Raw genomic sequence first — 12044 nt, 5'->3', positions numbered from 1 at the left:
GACACTGGGAGAGAATACCAGAGAGGCCTCCAGCCTCCCGACTCACCTGGCCAGCACAGCCGCATGAGCAGTGTCAGTCTCCCCCTGGGAAATGCTGACATGTGTTGAGGTCCCCTCTGTGTGCCAGGCCTGCTGGTGCAGCTGAAAACTTAGGGTGCAGCAAGAATGCTGTGTCCCCAGCCCTGGCCCTAAGCACAAGCTACCAGCAGCCCACTATAAGAAGAAGCTGAAGTCCTGGGTACCCTGAAGCTCATCATAATAACAACAAAACCAAAACCATGGTCAATATCTGACCAGGTTGATTCAAACCTCCTCCCACAGACCCTGAGGGCCTGACAAAAGAGACACACCAGTTTCCAGGAGGGAACACTGTTTATGTCCATTTCAATTAATACATGAAATCTGCTATTCAATCAAAACTTAGAAGACCTTTGAAAAATCAGGGAAAAATCAGTCCATTGTCAAGAGACAAAGCAATCAACAAAACTGGACTCAGAGATGACCTTGATGTTGGAGCTATCAGAGAGAGATTTTAAAATAACTATGACTAGGGAAATAAGCCACAGAAAGACAAATACTATATGATCTCACTTATACATGGAATGTGAAGGAAAAACTGTACTCGTAGATACAGATGCCTTCCTCATGGTTGCCTGCTTGTTCTCCTCCTCTCCTCTCCATGGGTCTCTTCCTGGAGTTTTGGGTTGAGTTGACTGAGTTCAGGAAGCTCCTTCTCAGCTGGAGACTCACTGGGACTCGGAGGACATGTGATTTCTGGAGTCGGAGCCTCAGATGGATGGTGAAGGACCCTCAGCTGGGGACAGGAGACCCCACATCGTGATTTTTGAGGTCCTCCCCAATTTTAAATACCTGGTACACTGTCTGCAAGGCACAGTTGTACTGGCTGGACTGGGGGTCCTCCATTGTGCTTTAGACACTCAATGGTCCAGAAAGTCTTCCCAACTGACCAGAGCAAGTTGTTGGATCTTCATAGGGGAGGTAGGGGAAGGACCACGATATCCCAATAAGAACGATGTCCCAAGTTCCAGCTTTGTGCCAGGTGCTGTATAAGCATTTTACGTGGGTTATCTCAGAATTGATTAGTTATCAATCTTTGCCACCCTTCAAAGTGTCGGTGATACCCTGTTTGTGCAGATGTGCCATTAGGAAGATTTAGAAGGATTTCATGATGTGTGTGTGTTCTCATCACTGCAGATGGGGAAGTGGCATTTGAAGCTGTTTCATTTCACTCTGGAATCCGTGGTCTTTACTGTTGTGCTAAATTATGTGGGGGCTTTCAGGGTTCAATAGTGCCGTATCCTGAAGTCTTGAATCAATCAAGACAGACAAGAGCAAGGGGCAGACAGAGGACAATACCAGTCATTTTGGGTCCATGGAGAGCACAGCTTTGGTGTATGACCACCGTGGATGTCCAGCATCACAGCTCAGAATTACCCACCTAGTCAGGCAGCACTATTTGGCTGCCGACAACCCTCTGCAGGTGGAGCCCAGGAGAAGTGAATGTGGGGGAGGGGCTGAGCTCCCCATGCCAGATTCTTCTCCCAACCCAAGGGTGCAATCAGCCTGGTCCCTGCAGGGCGGTTTGTGGGAGAGAGCGGAATTCCATGATGCCCCTATACAGGGCGGGAGGCTGCAGGCTGGAGTGTGGATTCCATGTTCCTCCTCACATCCTCCGGCTCTCTGTTCTCTTTCCACGTGGGATACCGTGCATTTTCTGTTGTGAGGCTGTGTCACAGGGAGTGGCCGTCTCTCAGGGCAGCGCTGCTCCCTCCTCCAAGATCAGCTCTTTCACACACTCTTCCTTTGACTGTGACCACCGGTCAAAACCACACTTAAAGCAAAGAGAATTCAGGGCAGCCACAGGTGACCACATGTCAAAATACGACCTAGTTACTGAGGACACATTTAAAACAGTCCGTTGCCTTCAAGTCCTTTACTAGATGAGTGAAAATGAATCTTTTCTATCTACCGTCCTGAAGATTCACGCTCCACCTGGGCGTGTTTCTACTCTACCCAAGGGGCATCCTTCAGTATTTCTAGTAGCACAGGTCTGCTGGTGAGGAATCCTCTCAGCTTTTGTTTATCGAAAATGTTTCATTTCACCCTCAGTTTTGAAGGATATTTTTGGGGGGAGGTGGGGCTAGATCTCGGATTCTTGACTGGCAGTGTCATCTTCAGCCTTTACAGATGTCCCCTCACTGCTTCCTGGCCTCGGTTGCTTCTGATAAGTCAGCTCTTGTCCCTTTCCTTGTATGTAACATGATTTTTTTCTCTCACTGCTTTGAAGATATTTCTCTTTATTTTTGGTTTTCCTCTTTTTAACTGGTACCTGCCCATATGTTTTTCTTTGTATTTGTCTTGCTTTGGGTTTTCTTGGATCTGTAAGTTGGTATTTTTTTTAAATCAAGTTTACAAAAATTGTTCACTATATCCTCAAAACGCTTTCATGCTTCTATGCATTCTCATTCTCTTCTTTCCTGAGGCTGAACGTACATGGATGTTAGGTCTGGGATATTGTCTCACAGCCTCTTTTCATTTCTCTTAATTCTTCTTTCTCTCTCTTCTTCAGACTGGAGAATGTCTATTCATGTGTCTTCACATTTGCTCATTCTTTCTTCTTCCATCCTCGAGGTGCTGTTAGGCCCACCCAGTGGACATTTTACTTCCGCTCTTGTGCTTTTCTGTTCTAGAACTCTTATTTTTTCACAGTTTCCATTTCTCTGCTGAGATTCCCTATGTATTCACTCATGGAAATAATGTTTTCCTTTAATTCTTGGAAAACATCTTCCTTTGATTCTTTAAACATATTTATCATAGCTGCTCTAAAGTCGGTGTTTGCCAAGCCAATATGTGGACCATCTCAGGTTCCATTTCTATTGATTGATTTTTTTCTTTAACTATGAACTACATTTTCCTATATCTTTTTATGTCTAGTGATTTTTGATTGTGTATTGGGAATTATGATAGTACATTTAGAGTCTGCATCTATTGTCTTTTACTGATTATTGATTTCTGTTCTAGCAGACAGTCTGTTACTAGGTCCTCACTCTGAACTTGTGCAGTTTTGGTTTTACACTTTCTTAGGGTGGATCTGCAGAAAACACAAAGCGATTCCTAAGCTCTCTACCTCGGTGGGACTCAACTTTCACACTGTGTTCCTGGGCAATCTGGCCGTGGGTTGGCTGGGCTTTGTCAAGGCAGGTCTAGGTAGGTCTTACTCTGGTGTGTGGTCCCACCTCCTTAGGGGCAACTGTATGTAATCTCAGTGGGGTGCTAGGAGGGTCCACTCTCAGTCCTGAAGCAGCTTCTCAGTATTAAGCCTCCAGAGGTTTTCTCCTGATCAGACAGCCCGCCCTCCTCCACAGATTTACTGAGGACTCTCACACTACCTTCAGCACAGGTCCCTTCTTTCTGATGCCCCACTCCTGATTCTAGGTGCTTCCACTGCCCAACACTGACCTCTTCCTCCTCACTGGAGCAGGGCCCTCATGTTCTGCTCAAACTCCAGCTCACTGTTGCACATTTGAGACGTTGAGCCCAGGCAGAGAGCCGGGCAAATGTGGAGCTCATCTTGTATGTTTCTTTTCCCCCAGGAGTCACAGTCTGTGTTGCTTGTGGACCACTGCCTGTAAAGGGTGTCTCATCAATTTCCTTCAGTTGTAGAGTTGATGAGACGGCTGGTCTGTGCCGGTTATTCCATCGAGTATTGCCAGTGTTATTTTGTTCTCTGTATTCAACTCTTATCTGTTCTGAAGGTTCCTGGTCCATGAAGCAGAGGTTGTGGTTTGAGGAGGTCTTCGGGTACCACTCATCTTTGTCTCAGTGTGGAACCAGAGGAGAGAGGCGGCTACCAGGCAGGTGGAGCTCAATCCACCTGCTATCCCTGAGAGAACAGTTGGAGGAGTTGGCTAGAGGGTGGCTTCTAGAACAGAATGAGGCAGAATCTCCCATCAGGGACAGGCCATCCTGAAAAACCACAGACCACCCACAGGGTCTGGGTTTGTGTGTTGAGAGTGCCCTGCCCAAGCTGGCCACAACAGCTGCTCCCTGCAGGCAGGCAGGCGGGTCCCCTGGCTTGTCCCAGGGGCCCCCCTCTGATGATCCTCTCCCCTCTGCAGGCACGATGAGGAGTGGGTGGGGGCAGGGTGGGACCAGAGTGTAATGGGCATCTCTCCATGGAGGAGGACTCAGAAGTGGGGCTCAAACAGGTCCTCCTGTGAGTGTGCGCTGGGCCCAGGTGTGTGTACGTTTTGAGGTGGGTCTACCACGCTGAGCTGTGTGTCAGTGTTTAGGGACTCGCTGTAGAGAAATCTTGTAAATCCTGCCCTGGGTGTGTCAACTCAGGAGCTACTCTTTCAGAAACACCATCTTCTGTATTAACTTCTCAAAGCTCCCTCACTGTCAAGGTTGGAGGGAGAGTGAAATTAAAGGGACTTTGAATTCTTGTTAAAATCGTATAGAGGGCTATCCAACTGCATAATCCAGATTCTACCGTCACCAGCACCAGAGAGGGCAGAGTGTGCTGGAGAAGACTCGCTCTGACACTCTCCCTGTGTGCTCCCTCCCCTCGGCTTTCCCAAACAGGCCGCTCCAAGACCTGCTGGCAGACTAGGCACCCCCTCACCCAAATCTTAAATGACCCCGTGGGTGACATCTGCAGGCCACACAGGGGCCAGCAGGTCTGCCCTGGACATGTCCAGAGTCTGGCCTTCCACAACCAGCTGACACCTCTCCTTCCACGGCCCCTGGGGGCCCTCCACTCACCCCTACACACTTCCCTGGGCCCCGCTAGATCCTGCCCTGCTCTTTGTGGGGCTGCGTCTCCATGCACGAGGTCCGCTGGCTGTGTTCATCTCACTTCTCTAACTGTGAGGCTTCCTCCAGACAAGGGTCCTAGGTCATGCCCAGCAGAAGTTCTCTGTGACCACAGCCTTCAGCGTGCACTTGTCCTGTGGACGAGTGGTCTCCATCTCTTTCTTGTGTGCCTCCTAGCGCTCAACTCTACCATGAAGCTCCCAGGAGACGCTCGGCTCTCCTTGCCTCTGCTGTGGAGCCCTCCTGACACGGGAGAGGATGCTGGTCCAGGACCGTAGTCACACAGAGAGGGAAATCGGAGACCCACATTTTTGGAATCACAGAAAAGTCGCTCAGGTGAAATGTTAAGGAATGAGGCAGAATCCAGATGAAGCCAGTAAAACATTGGGCAGGTTTCCAGGTGTAAGAAGAGCTTGAGGAAGGGGCAATTAGTCATGAGGTGACAGCCAAGCAAACAACACAACATCTACAGCAGAAGCCAAGTTCTGGGGCACGGCCTGGAAGAAGCCAAAACAAGGAAGACAACATCATGTCCTGTGTTGTCCACACACCCACGGCTTGGGTATAAAGGCCGTCCAGGGAAGTAGCCTGCAGACATCACCGCCCTCCTCCTTGACACTAGCCCAGCCCCACGCCACCATGTGCCACACCAGCTGCTCCTCAGGCTGCCAGCGGGCCTGCTGCACACCCAGCCCCTGCCAGGCATCCCGTTGTGTGCCCGTGAGCTGCCAGCCAGCCGTGTGCACACCTGTGAGTTGCAGGACTGCTGTGTGCACACCTGTGAGCTGCCAGACCACTGTGTGCACACCTGTGAGCTGCCAGCCTGCTGTTTGCACACCCGTGAGGTGCCAGACCGCTGTGTGCACACCCGTGAGCTGCAGGCCCGCTGTGTGCACACCCGTGAGCTGCCGGCCTGCTGTGTGCACACCCGTGAGCTGCCGGCCAGCTGTGTGTTTGGCCCTCTCCTGCCAGTCCTCCGGGTGCTGCCAGCCCTCCTGCCCCACCTTGGTCTGCAGACCCATCTCCTGTAACTCCCTTTGCTGCTATTGACCACGAGTTCCTTGCTCAGCTGCTCCCAGTGCAGATGGGTCCACGCCTCTACCCCTCCTGGAACAAGTCCTCATTGGGCCTCCAGTTTCTGCAGGTGACAGATGAAAAGCATGCTCAACGAACGCTCTGACCTCTGATCTGGATTTCTGCGTGATGGAATTCCTGGTGCCCAGAGTCCTTCTCTGTCTCCAGCAGGAAATCAAACCCTATGTGAGCCAAATAAATCATATTTTTCGGATGCAGCTTGTCCCTCTAGTTTTTCGGATGCAGCTTGTCCCTCTAGTTTATCTTCATTTATTTTGTAAGTTCTTTCCTTTAAGGCGTATAGGAATCATAAGCACAGCAGCCCCTCCTCAAAGAGCCCTCTTCCTGATGGCTCAGCTGAAGGTGTGGGGCCTTGGTGGGTGGAGAGGTTGAGGAAGGTGCTGTCCACACTTTGACCAACTGAAACTTGCATTGTGCATGGGGAAGGGAAGAGGAAAAACTTGCCTCTTCCTGAATGGGGGTCAAGAAACAGGCCTGGGCCCCGGGTCCCATGCGGTACCCTAAAGGATTACTACAGCAGGGAGGGCAGGAAATTCTCACACTGTCCCACCACCGATGGAAAGCAGATTCTGGCCATCCCAGGGAGGAGTGTCAGGAAGTGAGAAAGCCTTGCCCTCCAGGTCCCAGGCACTCAGGGCCTGCTCAAGACTGACACTGGGACGCTAAGTCAGAGAGCCCTCCTGCCTCTCGACTCAGCCTCCAGCACAGCTGCATGAGCAGCATCAGTCTCCACTGGGAAACGCTGACATGCATTGAGGTTCCCTCTGTGTGCCAGGCACTCTGGGGGAGCTGAAAACTCAGGGTGGAGCTAAAACACTGCACCCCCTGCTCTGGCCCTAAGCACAAACTGCTGACATCCCACCACAGGACGAATCTGAAGTCCTGGGTACCCTGAAGGTCATCACAATAACAACAAAACCCAAACCAAGGTCAACAAGTGAGCAGGTTGATTCAAACCTGTCCACACACACACTGAGGACGTGACAGAAGAGACACCTATTTCCTGGAGGAAACAGTGTTCATGTCCATTTCAATTAATACATGCTATCTGATATTCACTCAAAAACAGAAGACAATCAACTAGGCAAGGAAAAATCAGTCCATTGTCAAGAGACAAAGCAATCAACAAAACTGGACTCCAAAATGACCCAGATGTTAGAGCTATCAGACAGAAACTTTAAAATAACTATGAGTAGGGAAATAAGTTAGATAGAGAAAGACGTATACTGTATGATCTCACTTACATGTGGATTCTAAAAAGAAAAAATGAACTCACAGATATGAGTGTCTTCCTCATTGATACCTGGTTGTTTTCCTCCTCTTCTCTCTGTGGGTTTCTTCCTGGAGTTTCCAGCTGAAGTAACTGAGTTCAGGAAGATCCTCCTCAGTTGGAGACTCACTGGGATTCAGCAGCCCTGTGATTTCTGGAATCAGAGCCCAGGTTGGATGGTGAAGGGCCATCAGTTGGGGGCAGGGAGTCCCATGTCATGATTTTCAAGGTCCTCCCCAATTTTAATTACCTTGCCCTCTGTCTGCACAAGCACAGTCATACTCACTGGGCTAAGGGCCCTCAATTTGATTCAGGAACTCAGTGACCCAGAAGGTCTTCCCAGCTGATGAGAGCCGTGGGGTTGGGCCTCTCACTGGAGAGTGCAGGGACTGCGTTATCGCAATAATAACAGTAATAACGAAGTTCCAGCTTTGTGCCAGGTGCTGTATAAGCATTTTACATGGATTATCTTATAATAGATTTGTTCCCAATCTTTACCACCCTTCAAGGGGTCGGTGAGACCCTTTTTGTACAGATGTTCAATTAGGAAGATTTAGAAGGATTTCATGGTGTATGCATGTTCTCATTACTGAAGATGGGGAATTGGCATTGGAAGCTCTTGGTTTCAGTCGGGAATCCATGGTCTTTACCATTTTGCGAAATTATGTTGGGGCTTTAGGGTTCAATAGTGACATATCCTGAATTCCTGAATCAGTCGGGACAAACAAGAGCAAGGGGCAGACAGATGACCATACCAGTCATTTTGGGTCCGTGGAGAGCACGGCTTAGGTGTACGAACACCTACATGCTGCCGTGGAGACCAGCATCACACCCCAGAATTGCCCACCTAGTCAGGCAGCACAAGTGGCTGCAGACAACCGTCTGCAGGTGGAGCCCAGGAGGACCGAATGTGGTGAGAGGGTCGAGCTCCCCATACCGGATTCCTATTCCAGCCCAAGGGTCCAATCAGCCTGGCCCCTGCAGAGCAGGTAGTGGAGAGAGGAGCAGCATGGAATTCCGTGATGCCCCTCCACAGGGCGAGAGGCCACGGGGTGGGGTGTGGATTCCATGTTCTTCCTCATGTTCCCTGGCTCTGTTCTCTTTCCACGTGGAACATAGCACGTTTTCTGTTGTGGGGCCGTGTCACGGGGAGTGACCGTCTCTCAGGGCAGCGCTGCTCCCTCCTCTGAGGTCAGTTCTTTCACAGGCTCCTCCTTTGACTGTGATCACAGTTGAAAACCACACTTAAATCAAAGACAATTCAGTGGCCAGCCTGGTGGCATAGTGGTTAAGATCCCACACTCCACTTTGGCGGCCTGGGGTTCACAGGTTCGGATCCCGGATTTCAGACCTACACACTGCTTCTCAGGCCATGCTGTGGCAGACATCCCAAATATAAAGTGGAGAAAGATGGGCACTGATGTTAACCCAGGGCCAATCTTCCTCAGCAAAAAGAGGAGGATTGGCAATGGATGTTAGCTCAGGGCTAATCTTTCTCACCAAAAATAAAAAACAAAAACGAAAACAAAGAGAATTTGGAGCAGCCATATGAGATCACATATCCAAATATGACCTCGTTCCTGAGGACACATTTGAAACAGTCAGTCTCCTTCAAGTCCTTTCCTGGATGAGTGAAAACGCATCTTTTCTATTTTCCTTCCTGAAGATTCGTGTTCCTTCTGGGCACATTTCTACTCTACCCAACGTGCATCCTTCAGTATTTCTAGTAGTGCAGGTCTGCTGGTGAGGAATTCTCTCAGCTTTTGCTTATTGAAAATGTTTCATTTCACCCTCTATTTTGAAGGATATTTTTTTTCAGGGGCTAGATATAGAATTCTTTATTTTTTATTTTATTTAGGTGTTAATAGTTTATAACACTGTGAAATTTCAGTTGTACATTATTATTTGTCTGTCGCTGTATATACGTGACCCTTTATCCCTATGCCCACCCTCCAACCCCCTTCCCCTCAGGAAACCACTAATATGTTCTCTTTGTCCGTGTGTTTGTTCATCTTCCACACGTGAGTGAAATCATATGGCATTTGCCTTTCTCCGTCCAGCTGATTTCACTTAACATAATACCCTCCAGGTCCATCCATGTTCTTGCAAATGGAACGATTTTGTGTTTTTTATGGCTGAGTAGTACTCCATTGTATATATACACCACATCTTTTTTTGTTGTTTTTGTTTTTGTTTTTTCTTTTTTTGTGAGGAAGATTAGCCCTGAGCTAACGTCCAATGCCAATCCTCCTCTTTTTTTTTCTGAAGAAGATTGGCCCTGAGCTAACATCTGTGCCCATCTTCCTCTAGTTTTTATATAGGATGCCATCACAGCATGGCCCGACAAGTGGTGCATCAGTGGGAGCCCGGGATCCGAACCTCCCAACCCTGGGCTGCAGAAGTGGAGCGCGCGCACTTAACTGCTACACCACCAGTTTGGCCCCTGTATCTTCTTTATCCAATCGTCAATCGATGGGCACTTGGGTTGCTTCCACATCTTGGCTATTGTGAATAATGCTGCAATGAACATAGGGGTGTATCAGTCTCTTTGAATTGTTGATTTCAAGTTCTTTCCATAAATACCCAGTAGTGGGATACCCAGTCGTATGGTATTTATATTTTTAATTTTTTGAGAAATCTCCATTCTGTTTTCCATAGTATGCACCAGTTTTCCAATGCTGCACCAGTTTGCGTTCACACCAGCAATGTAGGAGGGTTCCCTTTTCTCCACATCCTCTCCAACATTTGTTGTTTTTTGTGTTGGTAATTATAGCCACTCTAACAGGTATAAGGTGGTATCTCATTGTAGTTTTGATTTGCATTTCCCTGATGATTAATGATGTTGAACATCTTTTCATGTGCCTGTTGGTCATCTGTATATTTTCTTTGGAAAAATGTCTGTTCATATCCTCTGCCCATTTATTGATCGGGTTCTTTCTGTTTTTGTTGTTGAGTTGTATGAGTTCTTTATATATTTTGGAGATTAACCCCTTGTTGAATATATGATTTGCAAGTATTTTCTCCCAGTTAGTGGGTTGTATTTTTGTGTTATTCCTGGGTTCCTTCACTTGCAGAAGCTCTTTAGTCTGATCAGGTCCCATTTGTTTATTTTTTCTTTTGTTTCCCTTGCCCGAGGAGGCATGGAATTCGAAAAGATCCTTCTAAGACCAATGTCAAAGAGTGTACTGCCTGTATTTTCTTCTAGGGGTTCTATGGTTTCAGGTCTTACATTCAAGTCTTTGATCCATTTTGAGTTAATTTTTGTGTATGGTGAAAGATAACAGTCTACTTTCATTCTTTTGCATCTGGCTGTCCAGTTTTCCCAACACCATTTATTGAAGAGACTTTCCTTTCTCTGTTGTGTGTTCTTGGCTCCTTTGTCAAAAATGAGCTGTCCGTAGATGTGTGGTTTTCTTTCTGCACTTTAATTCTGTTCCATTGATCTGTGTGTCTGTTTTTGTACCAGTACCATGATGTTTTGGTTATTATCGCTTTATAGTATATTTTGAAGTACAGGATTGTGATGCCTCCAGCTTTGTTCATTTTCCTCAGGATTGCTTTAGCTATTGAGGGTCTTTGGTTGCCCCATATTAATTGTGGGATTCTTTGTTCTATTTCTGAGAAGAAGGTCATTGGAATTGTGATTGGGATTGCAGTGAATCTGCAGATTGCTTTAGGTAGTATGGACATTTTAACTATGTTTATTCTTGCAATCCACGTGCATGGAATATCTTTCTATTTCTTTAGGTCATTATTGATTTCTTTCAATAACGTCTTATAGTTTTCATTGTAGAAGTCTTTCAGTGTATAGGTCTTTCACCTCCTTGGTTAAATTTATTCCTAGATATTTTATTCTTTTTGTTGCGATTGTAAAGGGGATTGTATTCTTGAGTTCTCTTTCTGCTAGTTTGTTATTAGAGTATAGAAATACAACTGAGTTTTGTAAGTTGATTTTGTACCCTACAACTTTGCTGTAGTCATTGATTATTTCCAATAGTTTTCCCATGGGTTTTTATGTATAAAATCATGGGTTTTCTATATATAAAATCATGTCGTCTGCAAACAGCGAGATTTCACTTCTTCCTTTCCAATTTGGATACCTTTTATTTCTTTTTCTTGCCTAATTGCTGGTCAAAACCTCCAGTACTATGTTGAATATGAGTGATGAGAGTGGGCACCCTTGCCTTGTTCCTGTTCTCAGAGGGATGGCTTTAATTTTCCCCCATTGAGTGTGATGTTGGCTGTGGGTTTGTCATATATTGCCTTTATTATGTTGAGGTACTTTCCTTCTATACCCATTTTATTGAGAGTTTTCATCATGATTCGATGTTGGATCTTGTCAAATGCTTTCTCTGCTTCTATTGAGATGATCATGTGGTTTTTATTCCTCGTTTTGTTAATGCGGTGTATCACATTGATTGATTTGCAGATATTGAAGCATCCCTGCGTCCCTGGGATAAACCCCACTTGATCGTGGTGTATGATCCTTTTACTGTATTGCTGTATTCGGTTTGCCAATATTTTGTTGAGGATTTTTGCATCTATGTTCATCAGCGCTATTGGCCTGTAATTTTCCTTCTTTGTGTTGTCCTTGTCTGGCTTTGGGATCAGGGTGATGTTGGCCTCATAAAATGCGTTAGGAAGTGTTCTGACTTATTCAAGTTTTTGGAATAGTTTGAGAATGATAGGTATTAAATCTTCTTTGAATGTTTGGTAGAATTCTCCAGAGAGGCCATCTGGTCCTGGACTTTTATTTTTTGGGAGATTTTCGGTTACTGTTTCAATCTCTTTAGTTGTGATTGGTCTATTCAGATTCTCTATTTCTTCTTGGTCCAGTTTTGGG

The 12044-nt window shown here is 46.7% G+C and overlaps 2 protein-coding genes across 2 annotated transcripts in view; both read left to right on the top strand.

Annotated features, from left to right (window-relative positions):
• TSPEAR (thrombospondin type laminin G domain and EAR repeats) overlaps window positions 1-12044 on the top strand; it is a 176218-nt gene that overhangs the window by 40137 nt on the left and 124037 nt on the right. The window lies entirely within an intron of this gene.
• Window positions 5476-5886, top strand: LOC131392943 (keratin-associated protein 12-2-like). The gene has a single exon (XM_058523262.1). The coding sequence runs from the start codon at window positions 5476-5478 to the stop codon at window positions 5884-5886; it is 411 nt and encodes a 136-aa protein (XP_058379245.1).

This window comes from Diceros bicornis, chromosome 27, assembly GCF_020826845.1.
Source record: "Diceros bicornis minor isolate mBicDic1 chromosome 27, mDicBic1.mat.cur, whole genome shotgun sequence".
Taxonomy (NCBI): Eukaryota; Metazoa; Chordata; class Mammalia; order Perissodactyla; family Rhinocerotidae; genus Diceros; species Diceros bicornis.
The sequence above is the reverse complement of the archived record's forward strand: the minus strand, read 5'-3'. Positions and strand labels throughout refer to the sequence as shown.